This window comes from Protopterus annectens, chromosome 12.part0 (genome assembly GCF_019279795.1).
Source record: "Protopterus annectens isolate FY-2018-M chromosome 12.part0, PAN1.0, whole genome shotgun sequence".
In the NCBI taxonomy this organism is placed as follows: domain Eukaryota; kingdom Metazoa; phylum Chordata; order Ceratodontiformes; family Protopteridae; genus Protopterus; species Protopterus annectens.
Window position 1 is genome coordinate 367766924 of NC_056746.1, and position 25800 is coordinate 367792723.

Below are 25800 nucleotides of genomic sequence, written 5' to 3' on the forward strand. Positions count from 1 at the left end.
AATACACTTTGCCAACTCTAAAAAGGTAAAATAAACAAGATTTCTCCTCAGAAAAACAGGTGGTTTTCAACAAATTTTAAAACCAACAGGAAAAAAGTGAACTCCAATTTAAAAGTACAGTTAAGTCTTATGACAGTCCACTAAAATACAAACTTCTTAAACAGGAAAGTACATTAAAACAATATATTTTTTTTTAAATGTGGAAGTTTTTTTTCTTCCAAAGAGAACTTATCTACCCAGCAAAGAAACAGCAAAAGCCAACCATTGAGCCTTAAAAGCCTGAAGAGGAGCACTCTCTTCAGAGGCAGAAAAGCTCTAAAGGGCTTAGTGCTCAAACCTGGCTTTTAGCCAACTCCAGCTGTCTAACAGTTTGAGCATATCGGAGGTGCCCTGAAGCTCTGAAAGCCTGGCCAGCTGTTATATACTTGGCAAGATGTAACCCACATAGCTAAGGCTACTGTAGCAGTGATCAATATGAAGAACATCAGTAATTCCTTGCAGAGGTTCTAATAGTTTGCATATATATTTGAATTTAAAATGCTTTAACTTAAATGCTTGTAGTTAATGTTCTATAAGGATGCGTGCATTTTACGGTTTCCTACAACTTTGAGGTGTCTGCCCTATGAAGGATGACTGCTCAGAGCTGGTTTATACCATTTCAGTATTTCAAGATTTGCTTATCTTACGAGTAAAGACTAAGGCATGTTACTCTTACTAACTGGTGGCAGGATACTGCAAATTTAGAAAGGGTGGGCAACGATGCTGGAGAGTTACCATTTTTTCTTCCACTCTGAAAATAATGTGTGAGTGTACGTGCAAAATAATTTTGGTCAAGTTTTAATTACTGTCATTAAGACTACTCTGCAAATCACTGGGTGGAGCCTGAATAGAGCAAAATCATGGCCAGAGTGATTATAACTCTGAACTACAGTTGTGTAAAACCTATCTGGGTGTGACAGGTGTTCTCAGTACCCAAGGCAAGAGTTCATATTTATCTTCAACCTTAAAGCCAAGTGCCTTTTATATATTAATGAGCATCAGTGGTAGGATTGAGGTTGGGCGCCAGGCTGGCAACTCGACACAGTAAAACTCCACTGCCAATCATGAGCAGAAGGGTGATCCGCTGTGGCGACCCCTAACCATGAAAAGCCGAAAGAAGAAGAAGAATCAGTGGTAGGATTCAGATCCCACATTGCTGGCTCTGTCTTTGCACTTAAAAATACTGAAGGCAGGAGTAAGGGAGTGTAGACCTTATCCACCACGCAATGTTCCATGGAACACTGGCACTAGGTCAGCACTGGTCTTTAACATGAGAAGCGCACAGCAGATGAAGACTCGAAGAAAATCACATAGGTGGGTAAACCCAAATGTTGTAATTTACTGCTATGGTGATGCATCTCTGAAGATCTACTGAACAGAATACAATGTAAAATGTTTGGGTACTGTACGAAATGAAAAAAAAAGAGTTAACAAATAAATACACAGTACCAGTGTTAAAGAAAGGTAAAAAGCAAAATAAATAAATAAATAAATAAATTTCACACTTACAAAATGCTTAAAGGTTAAAGTACTTCTGTCTATTGAATACACAACACTTCTTCAGAAACATAACTGATAAATCATTTGACTAAATAAAAACTTGGTAATAAAGTCATCAGACAAGGACCGATAATATGAAACTACTCATAAAAGTGTCTAAAACAAATATGAATTATTTAAAAATTATTATTTAGAAAAATATCAGTTCCTTTTCAATTCACATTTAATATTTATATGACCACTTAACCCCAGACTAATGCCAGCTTTTAATAAAATCTGCCATTTGAACTCCTGGCATTAAAGTTCTATATTTACATTCCCTCCCCTCTGATCCTTGCAGAAGGTCCCTATAACACACAGAAAGCAAACTTCCTAAAGGAAACGCAACTTAGCATGTGTATAGCTAAAGTTTTTTTTTAATTTTGACAGCTAGCACATGCTCATAAATCCTTCCACCAGGATTTCTAGTTTTCCCACTACAGAACGCTGAACTAGAAACACATTTGGCTAAATAAGCAAGACACTCAGACTTACATGTGTAATATACATTCACATAAAAACATTACTGACATTGACAACTTCAAAAACTATGACGTTTCAATGAAGCGACACTGCCCACAGTCATAACATGGAAATATGCATTAGTCCAGGCTTAAATGGTCATGTAAAGGCCCTTTTTCTTAATTCAATATTTTATGATTCAACAATACATTGACCACATTGAGGAAAGACCTCATTATCTGCTAATTTGTATGTTGATGAATCAAAACTTCCTTTGGTAGTGAATAGTGGCGGTAGCTGTTATTTTTTCATAGCCACCCCTCTTTCACTCTCCACAAACAATACACACAGTCAAATACACAAACACAAGTATGCACTTGAGTGCTCGTGCACACACACACACACACACACACACACACACACACACACACACACACACACACCAGATACCCCATACCTGTCTGTGTTGTCAGAACATCCTCGATATCTCCTTTTTCCTGCCCTTGTAAAACACAGATGATTTCAGTCAGTCATTAATGCTAAACATTAGAGTTTTACACTTCAGTAATTCCATGGTAGTGCAAAGAAAAGCTGTTAGACTAGCAACTTTCTTCATCTGTAGGAGGCATAATTAAAATTCATCCCTGATTTTGTCCTGTCTTGTGCTATTATGCCCACTGGTCCTTATCCCTCCCTATTACATGTCATGATCTGTTGCAGATCTTCAGTATATATTTAAAAAAAACCCTGCTACACTAACTTATCAATTAGTTTAGAGTGTTATTGCCAAGAGTCACTGTGGCAAGGATATAGGGTTCAAGTCCTTTTAGCTGCTCCTTTGTAGATGATTTTTTTATGTGGTATCCCTCGAGCATATTGGTGGTACAGTGGACTAATATCCTCTCTGGGAGGTGGAAGATATGGGACTGGAATCCCTCTTAGTGCTCTGAAGGCACACTAATTAATGGTATCTCTGAAGTCTAGTGTCTTCGACATCCCTGTTACGTATAACTGCCATTAAAGCATGTTAAGTATAAGATGCCATTGCTTATTCAGGATCATAAGTTCATAGGCAAATACTTGGCTAACTGTCCTTATGGGTCACTTTAAGCCTAGCCAATTTCTCTTTTGTGAGAATCAAACCCTGTACCTTCATTTTCAAACAACAAGCATCCAGTCTGAACTGCCATAAAAGTTCCTTAACTTTTATTATCTTCTCCCAGAGACCCCCTCTTGGACTTAGGGTTATTCTTTCCAAAATAATCAAATTAAAGTTTTTGACAGTACAATTAACAGTGTTTGCACAATGTGTTCTTAGCATGTTTTCTTTTTATATCATACTTGTTCAAGTATGCATGTTTTCTTTTTATATCATACTTGTTCAAGTACACATTCTGATAATGTCCCGTTTTAACTATGCAGATGTCTAAACAAGAGTGACAAAGCTGCATACACCACTCCCTTTGACCTACAAGTGTTGTATCCATTATGCTTAACTATAACTTGTCCTAATTAAAAACTGTCACCACATGTTGCAACCATTACATCTAAATGTCCCCTTCCTTTCCTTTCTAGTGGGGAATGATCTTTCCAACAAGTTCTTAACATTTGCCCCTCTCCTGAAACGAACTCTTACTGTGGGTGGAAATTAATTACAAAACATTTCCCAGTTCTTCCTTAGGATATATGTAATAACCCCACTATTATTCAAAAATATTTACTGGAAAAGTAATACAAGGGAAAAATAAATAAAAGACCGGATAAGCGCTAGCACTGTATAATGCAATTTCCACACTGAGTTCATCTACAAATCCACACCAAGAAATATACTACAAGAGATAATCTAGCAAGAAAGAATCAGGAGACTGTTGTGGCATGGCATTCAGTTACATTGTTACTATTATTCTCTTGTCTGCTTAAGGTTTTAGTGTCGAAGCCAGACAGGGAACTTGGAAAAAGGAAAGGCTACCCTATTGTCAGCACAAAGGGAAATGAAGTCAGGGAAAGCAGCAAGATGAGATGAAGTCATAGCAGATATGAACAAGATGATTGATGATTTGGAGAGAAAAGACTCCTGCAGAGAAAGGTGTATCCCAGATAACTGCTGAATTAGCATTCTAGTACCAGTATACAAGTACAAAGGAGACACAGCTGTGGCCAGTACAGAGATATCAAACTCCTCTCGCACTCATGAAAGTGATGGAAAGGGTGACGGATAAACAAATACATGGAGCAGTAAAAAGTAAGATGGAAGATGAGCAGTTCAGATTCAGATCAGGATGCAGCATAACCAACTCAATGTCTGCAGTGAGACAGTTAGTGGTGAAGAAGATGGAGACGAGGAATGAGTTCGACTAGGCATTCCTAGATTTGAAGAAAGCAAATATTAAGGTCCTAAGAAAGGTGATTTGGGCAGTCATGTGATGGTTCGAAGTCCTGCAAAAAATGGTAGAATTAGTGCAGGCAATGTACAAGCACCCACTGATCAAGTAAGATCAGTGTTTGGACTCGCTGAGAGATTCACAGTGGGTGTGCATCAGGGTTCAGATTTCAGCCCACTGCCGCTCATACTGCTGATAAACTACATTAGCAAACAAGCTGAAGGGAATGCATAAACACAGCTACTGCATGCAAATGATCTGGCATTACAAAAGAAGACTCTAAACAGGAAGATCAACATGTGATGAGGGAATGGAATGCAAAACTGAAGGCACATTAGCTAAAACTGTGTAGGGGGGCAAGCTAGAATGGCAGCAAGCGGGAAGAATCAAAAGAACTTGAGATGGAAGGAAATGTAGTTGAACAGGTTAACAACTTCAGGTATGTAGGCAGGAGCAGTAGAGGATAAGGGAAGTCTAAATGAGGAGATCAAAGCAAGAATCAGAGGTGCTGTAGCCAACTGGCACAGGGTGTCAGGGGTGGTATGCAACAGAAGAATGCCAAAGAGGCTGAAAAGTAAGCTACATTAAACAGGGGTGCAACGAGTGCTTTCACATGATGCAGAAAATTGGGCAGTGAAGGCACAGCATTTAAAGAAGCTTGAGTTGATGGAGATAAAGTGCTTAAAATGGGGGGGGGGTAGGATGCACACTATGGGACAAATGATGAAATGAGGACATCAGAACAGAAGCCAAAGTGGCCCCAACTGAAGAGAAGGTCAAAGACAACAGAGTACTGTTTTGTGATTCGACTCCAAACAATAAGACTCAAAGTGGAAATATACTATTCTCAACTTTTACTGCAATACTTTATCATTAACATTTTACAAAAGCTGTGATTTCAAGCTAATTTATTTCCTGGCCAGCTTACCTCCAAATTCAGAGCTACGACTTTCTCCAAAGCTCCTATATTCTGGGAGGGGACCCTACATCTTGGGAGGGCACCCAGATGTATCCCTTTGCTGTAGGGGGTGCCATCCTTCCAAATGATAAACCCCATCATTACTCCCTAAACTACACCCATGAGAAGCAAAGAAGCCAAGGTCATCATATTGTAGCTAGATGGGATTTTGCATAGGAGTCGTTATCCCCTTAAATACTGGTGTAATTCAATACAGGCTACTGTTTTCAATTAAGCATGGTCTAGGACCACTGCCACCTCCCTAAGCAGGAATACTAGTCCAAACCTGCCCACCCATCATATTACTCCATCCCACAACCTGGAAGAGAGGCAAGCAGGCAGTTAATGACTTCTCATTCCTCACTCTCCCTGCCAGTCCTAACAGGTGCTTGAGCAAATAAGTGAACACAGGTCACCTACGATGTAGTGGGTGTTTAATCCCCTCTACAATAACAGTGCTTGCCAAACAAGCAAATGTTACACAGATATTGCAAAAACAGATACAGTATGTCCTGTCACTTGTCTCATGCATTCAAGAGCAATGAAGTTGTGTATGGGTTCAAGACATTTACTGTACATGAAGAGGGCTGACTGTACAAAATGGCACTGTTCTTGCATGTGCTCAGTACTGCTATGCATGCGATATCTAGCTATAGTGGCTGACTAGGTTCAACTTGTACACTGATCTACATCCTCCCTCTTTAACTTGCTCGACATGCAATAGGAGAATAAAACGTTTTACATGCTGGATATCACAATAACATTTCAACAACAAAGTCCAAGTCGCTCTGTATTTCAGATTTGGTCTGGAAATTCTACCTGATCTGGTCACACAAAAATGATTTGGTTTAGCAACAGGGACACTCTCTCAGGATTCCTTCACAATTGGAACTTCAGGGGATACATCAGAATTACTTGAGGAATGTACACTGTCTGGAAGTATACGTCTTTGATTCCTTCTAAAATCCATTCTTTCAGATTGGACAATGCAAGATCTTGTTTTGTCACAAAGATTTTTGATGCTACCCACTTAGTCATATCCTTTAGATGTCTGCATTCTTACAGTCTCTCCTTGTTTTACTGGTCTGACAGAACAACTTTTGTGACTGACGTTTTTTTTTTAAAGTTGAGCCTTGACCATGTTGTTCTTCACATTTGGTACTAGCAATTGTTTACTAAATCGGTAAAGTTGTTCTCGTCTGTCTCAACATTAATTTCTGAGCAGGTGAGCCAAGCAAATTATCCCGAGGAATGTTTCTGAGATTAAGTTACGAAAAACATTGATACCATCTCTCTTGTTTTTCTCTAACAAATGTTTAGCACTTTGAACTGCACGCTCAGCTAATCCAATGGACTGTGGATACTCAGGACTACCAGTAACATAAACAAAGTCCCAAGATTCAGCAAACTTCTTAAACTGCTGACTTGTAAACTGTGCACCATTTAGCTATCTCGGAAGCCATTGAGAGGGAATTTTCATTTGTGTATGCACCTGCCATGTATGCAGGGGAGGGGGAGAACCGCCATACTGCGACACAGGCTGAAACTCGGGAAGACCCTGAATGCTTAAAAATAAGAAGTTATGTACCTACCATAACGTTCCATGTTAGTTGTCTTCTTCTCGCCTTCTTTCTTGCTGGTTGGATTCGGAGCTGATCCTCGGCTCCGACTCGGCCATCTTCAAAAGCTGCTTACTGGCTCGAGGCCCCCCCTATATCCCATGATGCCTGGCGCTAGATATCCAGATCTCGTTTGGTAACCTAACTACAGACATAATAATAACAATTATAATAACACAGTAAATTTAGTAGGATACAGGAACCTACTGGAGAGACTGACAGTCAGAAGTAATAGCCAAAGAAGACTCATCCAGTGATCAACAAACCTAAGGAACTCTTCTCGGACTACTAGGATAGGGGGATGGAGGGTGGGATGCAAGAAAGAAGGCGAGAAGACAACTAACATGGAACGTTATGGTAGGTACATAACTTCTTAATGTTAAGTTGTCTATCTCGCCTTCATTCTTGCTGGTTGGGACAGTGTCCCTAGCACTTCAATCCTGGGTGGCTCACCAGAACAGACTCTTCAGAACAGTGGAACCAAAATCAGCTCTGCTTCTGGAAGCCACATCCAGCTTATAATGTGAAATGAAGGTATGTGGATTAGCCCATGTAGCTGCCGCACAAATAGTTTTCATTCGCAATCTGGCCTGAAAAGTCACAGAAGTAGCTAGAGCTCTGGTGGAGTGACCTTTGGGTTTAGCAGGAAGCTCGCTATTTCTTAACTGATATATAAAAGTAATAGTAGAAGTCAACCACCTAGATAAGGTGACATTTGACACCGGTATGCCTTGTTTTCCCTCAGCGTAAGACAGGAACAACTGGTCTGATTTTCTGATTTGCTTGGTTCTATGCAAGTAAAAGCATAATTGTCTATGGACGTCCAGCTGATGTAACTTGTATTCTGCCTTGTTGGAATAATTTGGAAAGAACACAGGTAGTTCAATGGACTGATTCAAATTATAATCAGAAGTAACCTTTGGAAGAAAGGAAGAGTTAGTCCGAAGATAAACTCTATCATTGTGAAAAACTAGGTAAAGAGGACGAACACAAAGAGCTTGAAGTTCAGAAACTCTAATGGCCGACATAACTGCGACCAGAAGGGTTTTCCAAGAAAGAAACTTCAAGGAAGAGGAAGCTGCTGGTTCAAAGGGGGACAGTACCAGGGAAGCTAAAATCAAATTCAGATCCCACGGAGGCGGGGTATCTCTTACTGGGGGCCTGAGTAGAGTGGTCCCTTTAAGAAAAGCTTTACAAAGCTTATGGGACATAATGCTGGAATCAAATAGGCCCGTTTGAAAGTTTGAAATTGCAGCTAGCTGAACTCTAATCGTGGCAGAAGAGGATCCTGTTCGAAAAAGTTCTGCTAGAAATTTTAAAATATGGTGCACAGGGACTGAAAAGGGATCTATATTCCTGTTCTCTGCCCATAAGGAAAAACATTTCCACTTGCTAGCATAAGTTTTCCTAGTGGTCGACTTATGTGAGGATAAGATGATTTCACGCACCGAATGGGAGATGTTGAGAAGCCTGGATAAGGTCGGAAGTGAAGAAACCAAGCAGTGAGCTGGAGAGATTGAAGAGATTGGTGCAGCCCACCCGATTGATGGATCAGGAGGTCTGGAATTGGGTCCAGGGTCCAGGCTGCTCCAGAAGGTGATGATGCAGGAAAGGGAACCAAATTTGTCGAGGCCAGTAAGGGGCAATGAGGATCATCTTGCATCCCAATCTGGTAGCTTTCTGAATTAGTTTGGGAATCAGGGAAAATGGAGGGAATGCATAAAGAAGTCCCTGGGGCCAATCGTGAACTAGAGCATCTCTGGGGAGGTGTCCAGAGAGAGAGGAAGGAGAGAGAAAAAATTGTCGCACTTGCTGTTGAAGGGGGTGGCAAAAAGGTCACAGCAAGGCTGACCCCATTTGCGGAAGATTTTGTCTGCCACAGTCTGATTGAGAGACCACTTGTGAGGCATGAGAATTGCTCTGCTCAACCTGTCTGCTATAACGTTGGACTTCCCAGGGATGTGCGCTGCTATCAGAAACCATTGGGAAGAGATCACCCACTGCCAAAGTCTGACTGCTTCTCGACATGAGGGGTATGACTTGGTTCTGCCCTGCTTGTTGATATACCATACCACCGACATATTGTCTGTTTGAATTGCAATGGACACGGTGGGAAGAGAGTTCTGAAGAGCTTGCAACACTAAAAGCACAACTCTCATCTCCAAGACATTGATATGCAGATGGTACTCATGAGACTGCCAGGTGCCTTGGACTGTTCTGCCCTGAAAATGCCCCCCCCCCCACCCGATCAGGGAGGCGTCCGTGGTCACCGTAGCTACTGGAGGAGGAAGAATGAATGGTCTGCCCTGGTGTAATGATGGGAAACCATCCACCAAACAAGTTGGTTTTTGCATGACTGTGTGATCATTATCATGTGAGACATTGGGAGTTGCTGGAAGGACCATTGTGTGAACAACATCCACTGAAGAATCCTCATGTGAAAACGTGCAAGGGGGACTAGTATTATAGCTGCTGCCATGAGACCCAATGTATTTAGGACAAATCTGGCCTGAATCTTTTTGCAACCTACTAAGACCTGCACATGTCGTCGAATGGCTAACACTCTGTCTACTGGGAGAGTCGCTGACATGTCCTTTGTGTTTAAATTTGCGCCTATAAAGGTGATAGATTGACAAGGCGACAATGCAGACTTTTCGAAATTTATTGTGATGCATAGAGTGGAGCACGTTTGGATGGTATAGTCTCTGGCTAGCAGCAGGTGATGCCTGGTGGTTGCAGTAAGGAACCATTCGTCTAAATATGGAAACACCTGGAATCCTTGCCGTCTCAAGTGAGCGGTGACTACTGCCAAACATTTGGTGAACACCCTGGGGGCTGTGGTGAGACCAAAGGGCAGCGCTCTGAACTGATAATGACTGGCTCCCAGACGGAAGTGGAGGAATCTTCTGGAGCATCTGTGCATTTTGATATGGTAGTACGCGTCCTGAAAATCTATGGAGCACATCCAATTGTCCTGACCCAGAAAGGGTAAAATGGACTGTAGCATGACCATCTGGAACTTCATTCTTTGAACAGACCTGTTTAGCCTGCTGAGATCCAGAATGGGTCTCCAGTCCCCTGTCTTTTTTGGTACCAAAAAGAACCTTGAGTAAGTTCCGGATCCTTGTTGGTCTGCTGAGACTGACTGGATGGCTCTTTTTCTTAGCAGTTTTGAAATTTCTTGAACTGCTTGATCCCTTAGATTGGGTGGAACATCTGGAAGGGATTTGTTAGAAGAGTGGAATGCGAAGGAAGGGGATTTTGTAGCCTTCGGATATGATAGAAAGTACCCATTTGTCTTGTGTTATACTTTGCCAGGCTTTTGGGTACAGCGATAATGTTCCCCCGACTGCCTCCGAAGGTGGACAGTCGGGCAGCACTTCAGGGATACTGGAAGGGCTTGTCAGAGAAGGTTTCTCTTTGGCCCTGATTTTGCGGACCCCCCCTGCCCCTAGGGCGGCATCTATTGTTGTTCCCTCCTCTGCCCCTGGAGGGGAACTCTCCACGTGTGTCAGGTACGGCTCCCTGGGATTTCTGGAACCACATCTTCCCACTCTTCTGACCCTTGGGATACGGTCTTGAAGGAATGGAAAAATGGACTCCAACAGCAGAGAGAGTCTTGCCTTCCTGCTCACACCTGGTAAGGGTATCCTTCACCTTTGGTCCAAACAGAGCAGAACCATCAAAGGTGGTGTTGGTGAAAGATGCCTTGAAGGGTTCCGCAAAGTTGCATAACCACATCCAAGCGTGTCTCCTCAAAGCCACACCTGTACCTGCAGCCCTACTGGCTCCATCGGCTGCATAAGAGATGAGCCGCATGGAGGAGTTTACTACAGAATTTAGAGTCGCCAGCTGGGAGGCAATGTTAGCCTGAGCCCCCACAGCTGATGGATCTTGAAGGGTATCTCCTAGCTTTTTAAGGAGATCCCTTTGAAGGCAAGTAAAATGGCACAAATAGTTCAGAGACCTCATGGAAAAGGTCGCGGAGGAAAACATCCACTTCCCATATCTGTCCATCGTCCTACATTCCTTATTAGGGGGATGGACAGATGAAGAAGTTTCAGCCAACTACTTTTTAGTGGCCGCTGCTACCACCATGGCATCCACGGGAACACCCTTGGTCAGAAATTGCTTGTCTTGAGGGGCAGTGATGAATTTTGTGGGCCTACGGGGAGTTGGTTCCATTGAGTCTGGAGCTGACCACGCCTTTCGAGCCACCACCGACATCAGTGGATCGAAAGGCGGAGACACCCAGGAGGTGGAGGGTCGAGAACCAAATGCGTCCAGGAATACCGACTCATCCTCGGAAGGGTTAAGGGTAGTCCAGTTCCCCCTCTGCCTAAGGATTTCAAGGATGTCTGAGAAGGAGACGTACTCACAGGGGGATCTCAGGGACCCTTCCGACCCCAAGTCAGTATCTGAAGTGAGAGACTCAGGGGAGTCAACATGCTTCCTCTTGCATTTCCTCTTTCGAGGGGGCTCCTCTGAATGAATGGGGGAGGCCTTGGAAGAGGAAGATATACCCAATGGGGTGCCCTGGAGCGCTTGTTCCCCACGCTTGGGGTCTGGAGGAGGGGCAGAGGCAGGAGCAGGCACCATGGGGGGGGAAGAGCCGATGAGGCTGACCGTGAGGCTGACTCAGATGCCAGCACACTCCTCATGACCTCGAAGGCGCTCCTTCCCGATACCAGAGAAGGTTCCAGCTCCAAAGAGACCGGAATCCTTCCCGGCACCAAGAGAGACGGCTCCGAAGCCGATGTAGGAGCTGAACTCACCTGTGCCGAAGCTCCGAGAGGGAGAACAGGGTCGGACAATGGTCTGATGCCACTCGCCCCCTCAGAGGGAGTCTTGGCGCCCAGATCCCTCCAAGGATGGCACCATAGAAGAGATTGGAGCTGATGACAGAACCGAAAGGGGATGTATCTGCACTGACGGACCCACGGTTCCAGCCACAGCATGCTCCAGCTCTGAACTCAAGGGATGATTCAAAGGAGGAACTATTGGAGAAACAGGTAGAGCCGAGCCCTGATGAAGGGGGCTGGATAGCATTTTTGCCAGGGCCTGCGACTTTAAAAGCCTGCTAACCACTCTCTCCAAATCATGGTCAGATAACCTAGATGACCAAGAAGAGTGGGACCAATGACTATGCTCAGATTGCAGTAAGGGTGACCCTGGAGCCAAGTGCATCGACTCCAAGGATGATGACCTGGAGTGTTTTCGACTCCCTGACGGTTCCGATGGAAAAGTCGGGGCCGATTGAGAGATACGTACTTCGGCTCCGGTCGGAGCCGAAGTTGATGTACTGATAGGTGGTTCAGTTCCAGCCGGAAACGAAGTTGAAGCAGAAGCCATACCCGGCGACGGCTCCGAGCTGGGAGCCGACAGCTACGATGGCCTAGAAGGTTTCACTGACTGAGTCTTGGCCAGTGATCCTTCAGGTTTAAGCAAACCCCTAAGGATAAGCTTATTCCTACGCTCCTGCAGGACTCTTGGACTAAAGGCGTGACACACCAAACAAGAGTCCTGCAGGTGTAGGGAGCCCAAGCAGTAGACACAAGAAGTGTGACCATCTGTCAGAGACATTTTATGACAGCATGAGTCACACTTCTTGAATCCCGACACTTTTGTGTCTTTAGGCATTCCTGTGAAAGAAATTGAAATACAAAGAACAAGTACAATGGAGAGTAGGTAACCGGAAAAAAATATACACAAACCACACAAGTTACCACACCCTAACAGCACACACACACTATATAATATAAGACCTACAAACTACCACAATTTCTAATGAATTATGTCTACCTTAAAAAATAAAACAATGATAAGCCTCTAACTAAAACGGCTTACTTTGAAAAGGCAAACGGGAATGGGGAGGGAGAGGAAAACTCTCTAAGGAGAAAACAAGCTTTTAAGGGGGGGGACACTAACAATCTACCATAGAACCTACAGCTAAAGCTATGACAATAAGTGTATATCTAATAAAGTACAAAAAAGTCCTAAATATTATGAATAAAGAGAAAAAATACGACCTGAGCCAGTAAACGCAACCTCGTAGCAGAAGCAACAAACAAGATCTGGGTATCTAGCACCAGGCATCATGGGATATAGGGGGGGCCTCGAGCCAGTAAGCAGCTCTCGAGCTTTTGAAGATGGACGAGTCGGAGCTGAGGATCGGCTCCGAACCCAACCAGCAAGAATGAAGGCAAGATAGACAGCTTAACATCATAAATTTAGGGAAATATGTAATCCTCAAATGAATATTACAATGGAAAGGCACATATTTTACACATGAAATCAAAAGCATTGTGAAACTAAAGTAGCATATATAACTGACTTAAGAAATATAGCTAAAACATGCAGATTTGGTGATTTACGAGATGAGTAAATAAAAGATAGGACTGTGTGTGGTGTTAATAATGATGCAGTGAGAAAGATTTTGCTTCAAGACAGTGATTTAGCATTAAACAAAGCCAAAGAGATTTGTCAAATACATGAGCTTACAGAAAAGCACACAAATATGCTTACGAATGAGAAAAGCATGCTTGTAGTATCTGCAGTGCGAATGTTGCTAGTATACAATGGAAATCTAAGATGAAAAAGAGATACAAGTCAAAGAGTGTGGCATTACCCAATTTTAACCATAAACTGAATGGGGCCTCAGCACCCAATCTTTTCTATCGTAATTGTGGTGGCAGCCATGAACCTAAACAAAAAAAGTACTTACCTACTTAACTTTTGGATAACAATGTCGCAAAGGAAAAAAAAAAAATTTCAAACGGCTTTGTAAGTATAAAGTGTCACATTCTTTTATTAAAAGAGATCCGAAGAAGCAAGTAGATCAGCTAGAGAGCTGTGAACAAACTTTTTATGTTGATGTTGGCTCCGTGATTGATGAAACAGTTAATGCAGTAGACTATCTGTTGTCAGCAAAGAGTAACATATTTTGTACTGTTAGGATTAATGGGAAACCTATAGAGCTTAAACTAGTTTGCGAGTTCACTCCTGTACATTTGTCCACTTTTAGTTTTGTGCCTCATGGTTTGCAAACTGCTGTAACTTCAGATCCCACTACTGACACCATGTCTCATGCATTCAAAAGAGAAGATGAAGTATTGTATGGGTTCAAGATATTTATTGTACATAAACGCATCAGGAACTGCAACTGGAACATGTACTTAGGCTAAGTGATGCACATGCAAGTGTGTTTGAAACAATGAGTGAATCTCCGTTCATGACTGCATTCACTCTGACTTTACAAAATGGCACTGTTCTTGCATGTGACATCTAGCTACAGTGGCTGACTAGGTTCAGCATACACACTGATCTACATGTCCTACATAAAATAAATGTCAATATATGTAAACTGAACACAGACTATTCATATAGAAATGTATATCATTTTATAAGCATTAAAGTAACAGCGATAAAGTAAAAAAAAAAAGAAGGAAAAAAAAGCTGAACCAAAAAGATGCAAAAACAAAAAATGATTTACTTCCAAGTAAATTTGAAGACTTGTTTAATGAGGACTTAACGGAAAGGTGAAGACTGGTGGCAATACTTTTTTTTACTGGACCAGTATAAAAGTGTAACCTTCAAGAATTCTTCTCATGTAGTTGCTACCCAGGAATGGGTAATTTAGTCTGATTACACTAAATCATAACAAAGTTTACCTATAAATGAAATACAAATGAGACAAAATCAAAAATTTGCATGAACTCTTCCTTCAGAATTCTGGGGACGTAAGAAGCCAGAGACAAAGCATGGCATAAATCAGCTTACCTGAAAAGGGTGGCTGACCTCTTTTTTCTTCCATCAACGGGGCAGTAGGGCCTCCAGGGTAAGGTGGAGGAGGATCACTTGACATGGTTTTGTATTTTCACGTCAGTCCTGAGGAACAAACAAACAAAATTAAAGCACAGAAAAAAGCATAAAAAGGAAGAAGGATAGAATAACATACTACAAAGATTTTATATGCTAAAAGCACACACATTTTTACAAGGAAGAGAAATGCAACTTTGTAGTACATTATTTTTAGAAACATGGTTATAATTTTCCTTTGGAAACCCAGCTCTGGAATGAGTACATAATTAGTTTATCTATATACATGTCTTCATGTACTCACAGGGCATTATAGTCCCCGGATCAGACAAGGATCAAGACCTTAATTTATCTATGTTCCAAATCCACTAGAAGACTCCGTCACTAACGCACCTACTAACTTCTTTTGCATAGAAATAATAACCACCTGTCAGGCACTCACTTGGTCCTTCCTCCATTTACCAGATTACGTCCCAATGAGTGCAGCTTTAATTTTTTAGTACTTATTTCTATACACTCAATCCAAGAGCAAGTCTTTTGGTATCTGGCCCCAGCCCAAGCTGTAATTCTGTTTATCAGTAGGCTTTCCACCAATGTATTGCACCAAGAACAAAAAGTCTTTTGGAATGAGTGCAGGCTTACATTACACCAAGTCACTTATACCAAAAGCAAGTCTTTTAAAATCTGGCTTTTTTTGTTTTTTAAAGTCATTCCTGAGCCATGGTCTGCAAACCATCACAGTCTGCCTAACTAAACATACTCTCTTGTTGCACTCTTAAATATTCCCTCAGAAGTTTTACAAAGAACAAGGTGAAGCAACATTTTCTGCTGTCAAGATCTGCAGCTTTCTCCGTTTCCCATAAAGTGTGCCCAAACATGTTGGCAGTCAGCTGCCACAGGTTTCATGTCTCAGTTAGAAAGTACCAAATGTGCTCCTTTTATATCAGCTTATTCATTACTACAGTGAATGATAGTTTTTGAATAATTTGCTTTGTGGCACAGGAATTTGCTTTAGGATTCTCTTCCTGTGTGATTCTAAAGTGATTCAAAGTTCCACTTCTTAGCAACCTAATAAACTGAAAATTGGTTGTCTGTGGATGCTCTCTTTATTACATTTCATTTGTTACACTGTTGCCCCGCCTCCCAAAAAATGTTTCCCTTTATGGGCCTACCAAAACTATAAACCTGATATCTGGATTTTATGTTTTTGTACACTGAAATTTTACATTAAGAGTCTGTCACTTGGTCCCATCATCATGGATCACTGTCTTTTAAGGCTGCTTTTTGTCTTGGAAACCATGGGTCTGAATCCTATTAGCACCCTAGTGTCTGCTGGTCATTGGGACTATCAGCCCAAGGCTGCACATGGCTTGAGAATCTTGAAACTGAACTGAGCTGGGATTCTGTTCCAGTACTGCTGCAGAAAAAGTTGTTTTTTCTCCCTGAATAAGTCACTGGAGTATTTAGATAGAGGAAGTATTCCAGTCATAAATGGATCCTGTGGTTAACCATATACTGTAAAACTACCTTGGGCTTTCAGTTCCAATTCCGGTTTACATCCCTCATGCCAGCGTATACTGCCAAAGTAACACTGACTCTAGTGACATCTTAATTTTAATTTGACTTGTCACCAGTCTAACAGTTTAGTTTTTGGAAAAGGGGTGGATGTTAGAGGACATTTTAATCAAAAGTACTGTTGTCAGCCATTCTGGCCAAATACCAACTGGTTTAATGCAAGTACAGTAGTAGTCATGTATGCCAGTGACTTTTAAAATTAGATTTAGGGGTCCTGGTTGGGTTTAGTATAAAGGCCTGGGCATGGGATTAGTTCATAAAGGTAAATTTATGCCAGAAAGTTTATGGGCAAACCAAGAAACACTTTTAACTGATGTATTGGTTATGTAATTTAAATTAAATCTGTACTGTTAATAGAAAATAAAAGCGTTTAAATAAACTGATACTGGGTAGTCATTTTAGTGTGCTTCATGAGGATGGTCACTTCCTTCATTTGCTCTGTAAAGCAATACAAGTTACAGTGTATCTTTAGCATGTAAAGGGGATATGTGTGTGTGTGTGTGTGTGTGTGTGTGTGTGTGTGTGTGTGTGTGTGTGTGTGTGTGTGTGTGTGTGTGTGTGTGTGTGTGTGTGTGTGTGATGTAATAGGTACATTAGTGTGTCAACCATGGAATGATGCCTTGAGATCTGATGATGAAAGCAGATGATTTACTCAAACGTTTGTCTGCTATGAAAGGCAGATACAGAAGGTGCCCTACCAGCAGTCAGACAGAAAATGAAAGTGGTTTCACGACTTTGAAACTGTTATATTAAACACCTACAGAGTATCGAAAAGGGAACGGACGGTGGTGGTTAATAGGGCTTCTAGTCAACTGAGAGCGATTCTGGTACATGTTTCATGGTATGAAAAGGAACATGTGATGGATGATACAGAAAAGGAAGTGTATTCCAGAAAATATTTACAACTGGTTTGCTGACTACTCTAAAGTCCTTGACTGTGTCGCCCACAACAAGCTGTGACAAGTTCTTACAGAAAAAGGGATGCTGGGCATCTTATCTGCCTCCTGACAAATCTGTATGTAGAACAAGAAATGAGAGTTAGACCAAATATGCAACAGCAGTTCTAGACTGGGAAAAAGAGTAAAATCAGGCTGCATATTACTCACCCTAATAATTTCATTTATACTCTGAATACATCATGTGTGAAATGCTGGGTTAGATAAATTGTTGCTAGAATCAAAACTGGTAGGAAAAATATAAACAACCTCAGATATGCAGACGATCCCACTCTGGTGACTGAAAATGAGGAGGAGATGAAGAGCCTACTGATGAAGGTGAAAGTAGAAAACACAAAGCTGGATTGCTGCTCAGTATAAAAAAAACATCACTTCCCCATTTATTTGTAAAGAAAAAAAAAATGAAGGCAGCAACAGATTTGATTTTCCTGAGCTCAGAGATCTCTGCAGTTCATAACTGCAGCCATGAAATTAAAACATATATTTGGGTAAGATTTTTTTAAAGAGCAAAGACATTCACATTGTCAAGGTCTGCAGAGCCAAAGCTATGTTTTTACTGATAACAAACAGCTGTGACGTGAGAGGTGGGCTGCAAGCAAAGTTATGCACCCAAAAATCAGTGATTTAAAATGTAATCATGGAGAAAATTTCTGAGATGTCTGCCAACTACAGGAAGATTATATCAATTAAAGAAAATAAGCTCAGACTGTTCACTGGAAGGTCTAATACTAATACGTAAACACCTCTATCCACATAAAGTGAAGCTGGATTGACGGCATGACTAAAGTAATGAATACGAATTTGCAAGAATGGGACACAATTGTTGACCGGCAGATCTGGTATGCTAAAGTCCTTGAGGTCACAGGGACGTGGATTTAACTAAACAACATATGGGAAAGAAGAGGTCTTATCACAGCTTTGGCAACCTGATTAACAGTGGAGGAAGGCTTGTGTTTACGGATCATGGTTGATCAAAAAATTATTTTTCAGTTGTCACTAAAAGGGTGTCAGTGTTGCAAACTGAGGTACAAGTTATCATTTCCAGTGATCTTGAAGGTGTTTTCCAACAGAGATACAATTGTTCTCTTCTGTTATTTCAGGGATGGACAGGTTACAATACAAGGGTTGCCACATTCAGTGGATTATAAAATAATATTATACAGAGACTGGCCATTAACATTCTAAAACGAGCACACTGATTAGCCAGCCCAACCAGCGGGACCATTGTAACTCCGAGAATATACCAATGGAAAAAGGTCCGGTCGCCCGGACTTTTTTTCATTGGTATATTATTTAATTTTTAACTTTTATTCAACAAAAATAAAAACAAAATTTGTAGTCCGGACTCCAGACATATGAGAGAGACACCATCAGAAAATACAAGGGAAATCAGGTACATTATTTAAAACTAAAGACACGTACCTGATTTCCCTTGTATTTCCTCAATTCTGTCTTTCTCCTACCCTAAACTTCCTGAAACTTTTTTTTTTTTTTTTAACTAAAAAAAATAAATAAATAAAAGGAAAAGTGGAGCAATGGAGAGCTTTTCTCCTTTGCTCACTTTCCCGAGCACTGATGTACTGGGTATGCGTGGGAACACAAGTCCCATATGAATGCTCAGTATATCAACACAAGGAAGCAGTATACCACCAACCGTGGAAGAACAGTAACGGGCCATTATACAAAGACATTATTTAAGAAAAGTATTTTTTTTCTTAAATAATGTCATTGTATAATAGCAATAACTGACTCAGTGGTTGTGGTATATTGAAATTTACCCATGGTTGGCTTTATTTAATCATTCAGGCTTCGCCCTTGTGATTAAACCATACCAACCGTGGGTAAATCTTCAATATACCACACCGACGTCATCGGTTATTGCTATAATAACCAATAGCCTTTGAAGTGAAGTAAAGACAAGTAGCATCTGTGAAGCAGAATGAGACTATTTTCTTTCTGCCTGTATCTTTTAACTGAGTTATCTGCAAAATTATACTCATTCCCTTACACATGTAAATTTCATCAGTGTGCATGTCTGAAGAACTCTAAGGGGTGGAGCTGATGCTCGGGGTGGGCATGATATTGATGATACAAATGTGTTTCAGTCTCATTACTTTCATACACAAAATTCATATAAAATAAATTTACATTCTTTTTTGAGGTTTTGCTACTTCGGTTATATATAAAGATTTAAAATAAGCACTGTGGAGATTTTCACATGGCTTTACTTTTGCACTTTAAAAGGAGATAATATGTTAATATCCGATGACGGATTCTGAACTGTATGCAAAGAAGTGGGCGGTATGAAAATAAATGTGTTAATGACATCAATACAGGCAGACATCCAAGGGGGGAATGAAACTGATATTATTGTAAATTATACATGGAATAATAATCATACAAAAAAGCAACGTTTCAAATAAGACTCACATATGTAAATGTATATAAATGTATACATCCTCATCCATGCTCAATTTGGGAGGTGAGCACTATTAAGTGTTTGCATAGTGTGGAAAGAACTTTTAAGTGAGACAACCTAAATATGCATATGGCCAGGCATCTTATGGTTCCTGTGACCCTTGGCAAATGTTTCATTCACATATGTTCAGTATGTGCATGCAGACATCCATCCTCATCCATTACTATACTAGATAAGCATGTACCCAGACAGTATTAAAACAAAATAGCAGGCTATTCAGTGACAAACGATGCCATTATGCCAGTTGTCACACAATCAGACCTACAAATGACTTTAACAGCAGGATTACAGCAATTGGTAAAGAATGCTCCTAGACCAAATCCCTCTACAGGTAATAATTCACTTTTGATCTGCATATAACTAATATCCTTAATCACTGTTATAGTATTACAACCCAACCCATTTCCTTAAGTAACCACTGTCCTGTAGTTAACCAGCAGACTTTCAAAACTATCAGAATACTTCTAAAACTAATCTTAGGAAGACCCATTCCCAAGGCTAAGAAATCCAAACTCCACAGCCTGCTAAACAGCATAAACTGGAACACATTATATACAGAAATAGACACTAACATAGCCCTCACTTACTTTTCAAATTGATTCTCTAACATACAAGACCTATTTTTCCAAGTTATCAGGCATCATACAAACATTAGTGCCCTTGGATTATCAGAGAAATAATGCAAAGAAATCAAACATGCAAAATAAAAACTATGTTAAAAAAAGATTGTATCAAACATGATCTGCAACAAGCCTACATTACAATTAGTAAACAATGTAGAATTGCTACCAACTCAGCCAATTCCACATACCTGAGGAAAAAAAAGCATCATCTATGATAGCATCTCCATTGCAGTTTTGGAAAGCTATTTACAGTCTGACTAGGCATATTACCAATAATGTAATAACCAACTCAATACAACTAAAATCATTATTCTTCTTATACTAATGAGACTACTTACTCACTTTATTAAATCACTTAAAACATTCCCAAGCATTACAAATTCCACTTTTGACATTTACAGTAATAGCACAACTCAGATGTATCTAGTTCATGATATGGGTTCAACTTTCAACCTCAAATTAAAAAAAAGACAATCAGGAGCATCTTGCAACAAAATGTCCCCAACATTCTTCTTACTAGCAACAAAACTAATTCATAAACCACTTAGATTTATCTTTCAACTACCCCTCACCACAGACACAGCACCCAGTCAAACATGCCATAATCATCTCACTACCCAGTCACACACTACCTCTGCCAAAGACTTTAGATCCATTGCAAACCAGTATTTCAGCTGCAATTTCTTTTAACTGCACTCGGTGAACTCACTCAAGCAACTGGAATCTGTTAAAGTGCTGCAAGAAAGAAACTTACTTTATCAAAAACTTAATGTAGGTCATGGTTGCGACTCTGATTATTTAACCGGCTTGTTATTAGGGTATTTGTAGAGCATACCACCAGTGACGACACTCAAGCAACATCTGTTTTATCTACCCCCTCCCAAAATCTGATGAATAAACTCTACATGTATTTTTCTCCCCTTAGTTGTTGCTGGGTAAAACAATAAGCAAAATTACCTATAGCTGTATTTTTTCTCCGCTTAGTTGCTGTTGGGCAAAACAGTAAGCTTGATTACCTATAGCTGTAGTTTTTTTTTTTCTCCTTATAGCTGTTGCTAATGTATATGTGTATAATATCAAGAAAAATTACCATACAACTGTTTTGTGATTACTCCAATATGTTACAATTTCTACAGAGTGTTATTTACAAATAAATAAAAACTACTTGCTTTAAATATAAAAATTACCAAGGTAATACAGTTCCTTTAATTTCCTACCTACCTTCAACCCAGACCATATTGTTAATTGCTTTTTCTAGTCCCACATACACTGATTGGCTCTACCCACTTGGGCTCTTTCCACTCCCCTTCCCTATCTCCATTTCCCACACACCCCCACTATGCCTAAACTTATTGCCAAATAGCCACTACCCCTAATTTAAGCAATCTAATCATAACAAAGAAAAATCCAAATTTACATAATTCCAACTATCCAATTACATTGTATATTACTAACTACCATATATCACACTCCCACTTACTTACCTACTACTTACGTCTTTTAATGTAATAAGTCATAACCAGACAAAATAATAGTTTTAAATCCTCCAGATATTAAAACCCAATACAACTGACAATTATTCCTACCCACCCATAACATTATTATTTTAACTTAGACAGATCAGAAACATGAGTAGTAAGCAATATGATAACTTTATACTCATCAATCCTGCTATTTCTATCGGTTATGGCTCACATAACCTCTTATCATACAGAACTTAACAATCTACATACACTACCCCCTTCCCAGACCCACTACAATTAAAATATACAGATTTAATAATAGCACCGACTATCTATAAGGATCAGCACTGAGCCCTTTCTTATTTGCAATGGTGATGCACAGGTTGACAGACAAGATCAGACAGGAGTCCCCGTGGACTATGATGTTTGCAGATGACATTGTGATCTGTAGTGAGAGTAGGGAACAGGTGGAGGAGACCCTGGAGAGATGGAGATATGCTCTAGAGAGAAAAGGAATGAAGGTCTGCAGGACTAAGACAGAATATATGTGTGTGAATGAGAGGGAGGATAGAGGAATGGTGAGGATGCAAGGCGTAGATGTGGCGAAGGTGGATGAGTTTAAATACTTGGGATCAATAGTTCAGAGTAATGGTTGGTGTGGAAGAGAGGTGAAGAAGAGAGCACAGGCAGGGTGGAGAAGATTGTCAGAAGTGATTTGTGACAGACGAGTACCAGTAAGAGTGAAAGGGAAGGTCTACAAGAGGGTAGCGAGACCAGCTATGTTATATGGGATGGAGACAGTGGCACTGATAAAAATGCAGGAGTTAGAGCTGGATGTGGCAGAGTTAAAGATGTTAAGATTTGCACTGGGTGTGACGAGGGTGGACAGAATTAGGAATAAGTATATTAGAGGGTCAGCCCAGGTTGGAAGGTTTGGAGACAAAGCCAGAGAGGCAAGATTACATTGGTTTGGACATGTGCTGAGGAGGGATGCTGAGTATATTGGGAAAAAGATGCTAAGGATGAAGCTACCAGGTAACAGGAAAAGAGGAAGGCCTAAGATAAGGTTTATGGAGGTCGTGAGAGAGGACATGCAGGTGGCTGGTGTGACAGAGCAAGATGCAGAGGACAGGAAGAAGTGGAAACAGATTCGCTGCGGTGACCCCTAATGGGAACAGCTGAAAGAAGATGATGATCTATAATCCCACAAACATAAACCATGTACCATTTACCTTACTCACACAACAATCTTATCCTAATGTTACACAGAAATACAATGAGGTTATATCAAAATAATTAAAATGTATAAGTTCACATTGCATTCCACCCATCTAGATCCTCACACCCCAACCTAGCCCTAACAACTATTAACTCTCTCCAGAAAAGGTACAGACTTAATACTACTAAATATAAATCTCAGAAGCATCTTGAATAAAATTCAAGAATTGCATGCTACCCTTGCTCTACACACTCAACATACAGCCCTTATAACAGAAGCCTGGCTAAAACCAGACATCTCTAGCAATAAAATACTTCCATCTGGCTACAATATACATAAGCTAGATAAACAGAAAAGAGATGGTGGTTCTGCCTTTTTATTCAAAAAGGATCTCAATTTACAAACTTAGACCTAACCATTCCAGTCTTTAAACACTGGAATCCAAAGAAACATCTGAGCATAGTGGGAGCCTACATCCCACCTGGGAACAATCTGACTACTCCAGAATGCATTCTAAATTGGACAACAACATCCCTCCCTCAGGACACAATTACAATGGGTGACTTTAATATGCACTGGCTCTCCTGTAGATCTCGAAATCCCACTGGCCACATTAACCTAAACAGTTTCTCACAAACAATCCATACTTGTACTGGAGTAGACAAAACATCAAATAAACATTTAATCCTAGACAGGATCCTTACAAACAGGCCAGATTTATCCTTGCACTCTAACCAAAACTGAACGACAACCAGCAAAAGAAATGAATAGAGAGATACCAGACCAAGTGTTCCTTAAAATCCCAACTGGTTTATTGTAGTAATACAGTTGTTAGATCTCCAAAAGAGCTTCAATCAAGTTTATCTCTTGACCTTAAACCCCTTGCAATGGTTTTTATATAGGAAAGACCGAGCGGGCATTAAAACAAAGGATTTATGAACATCAATACCAGATTACTAGACAAGCTAGTACTAATGCACTAGCCAAACACATAGCAGAGAATCTTACACATACTTTTCAATACATTATAGAACAGATAATGCAAAATAAAACAGAGACGCAGACAGCTGTAAAATCCAGGATAGGCCTTTACTGAGTGCAAAACACAAGCGCTTTCACAATCTAGCTTCTTCAGGTGTAACAAAGCACTTAAAACAGACACACCTATATACTCACTGCATATCACATGTCTGAAGTCATATGACTAAGCATCACTAAAGCAAATCCTTTAAAGCTAAACTAACATGAATTATATTCTAACTAACTAGATGTAAAAAACAATATTTATACAAGACAATGATAAAAATTGCAATGACAAAAAATACTATGTTTCTTCCTAAATAAATACATATAAATATAAAAACACTATATATCAATAAATCATATATTTTATTTTAATAACCAATTCCTAACCTGCAAAAAACAAATAAATAATTCATATGTCAAAGTTTCATATATAAAAACACATATACATAAACCTATGACTTTATCTGCGAAGAGGCCTCATTTTAAGTTTCTGTGATGCAGATGTAGAAGTATTTTTATGAATTTGTGACTATTTATTTTTAATAGATGGATTTTTGCATAAACATACAGTCACAATTTTAAATTAATTTATACCAAAAGATGATGGTTTATTTTATTTCGGATTCAATCTAGCACGTAAAATTGACAGACTGTTTCCAGCAACTGTTTCATGGTTAAAAGGTACTTATCTGCCCAGCTTAGTAGAAACACTATCAGACATTTGATCTCCCAAAGTTCTCTGAGGAGTGCATTCTTTGCCAGCAAGACAGATATAAACTTTTGGCACCCTAACAATTGATTTTATCTTCTTACCCCATGCAGGGAAATGGCTAGGCCATGTGGAAGGAGCCCAAAAGCTTTGGAAGTTGGCCAGTGGGTCCGTTCTTTTGCAGGATGTCCCCATATAACTCAGGGCTACACTATCAGACATTTGATCTCCCAAAGTTCTCTGAGGAGTGCATTCTTTGCCAGCAAGACAGATATAAACTTTTGGCACCCTAACAATTGATTTTATCTTCTTACCCCATGCAGGGAAATGGCTAGGCCATGTGGAAGGAGCCCAAAAGCTTTGGAAGCTGGCCAGTGGGTCCGATCTTTTGCAAGATGTCCCCATATAACTCAGGGCTACACTATCAGACATTTGATCTCCCAAAGTTCTCTGAGGAGTGCATTCTTTGCCAGCAAGACAGATATAAACTTTTGGCACCCTGACAATTGATTTTATCTTCTTACCCCATGCAGGGAAATGGCTAGGCCATGTGGAAGGAGCCCAAAAGCTTTGGAAGCTGGCCAGTGGGTCCGATCTTTTGCAGGATGTCCCCATATAACTCAGGGCTACAGAAGCAGTGATCTATTGATGAGTATCAAGGCCTTACACCTGACCCAGCCTTATCTTTCTTACTCCACAATGACATGGCAGTATTAAAAACAATGTCACAACTAAAGGCATGCTACAGATAATTACATCTTCTAGCTCCAGAAGTCAGATTAGCTTTAGCTGAAAGTGTCAGGATTCCTTGAATATGCCTCATCTATAACTGCACTGCACTCCAGCAGTACCATTCTATCATTAGAAATTTCTGTAAATAAAATATGCAGGTTGGCATTTCTGACCCACTCTATACCACACCACTGCAATTTAC

At 40.3% G+C, this 25800-nt stretch overlaps 1 protein-coding gene across 2 annotated transcripts in view; it reads right to left on the reverse strand.

The window, feature by feature from the left end:
• Positions 1-25800, reverse strand: part of CDIP1 (cell death inducing p53 target 1) — a 300130-nt gene that overhangs the window by 223775 nt on the left and 50555 nt on the right. For both annotated transcript variants that reach the window (XM_044089467.1, XM_044089468.1), the window contains exon 2: positions 14778-14885. In XM_044089467.1, coding sequence (XP_043945402.1) covers positions 14778-14862 — 85 coding nt within the window. In that variant the 5' untranslated portion in view covers positions 14863-14885. The remainder of the gene's footprint in view (positions 1-14777; positions 14886-25800) is intronic.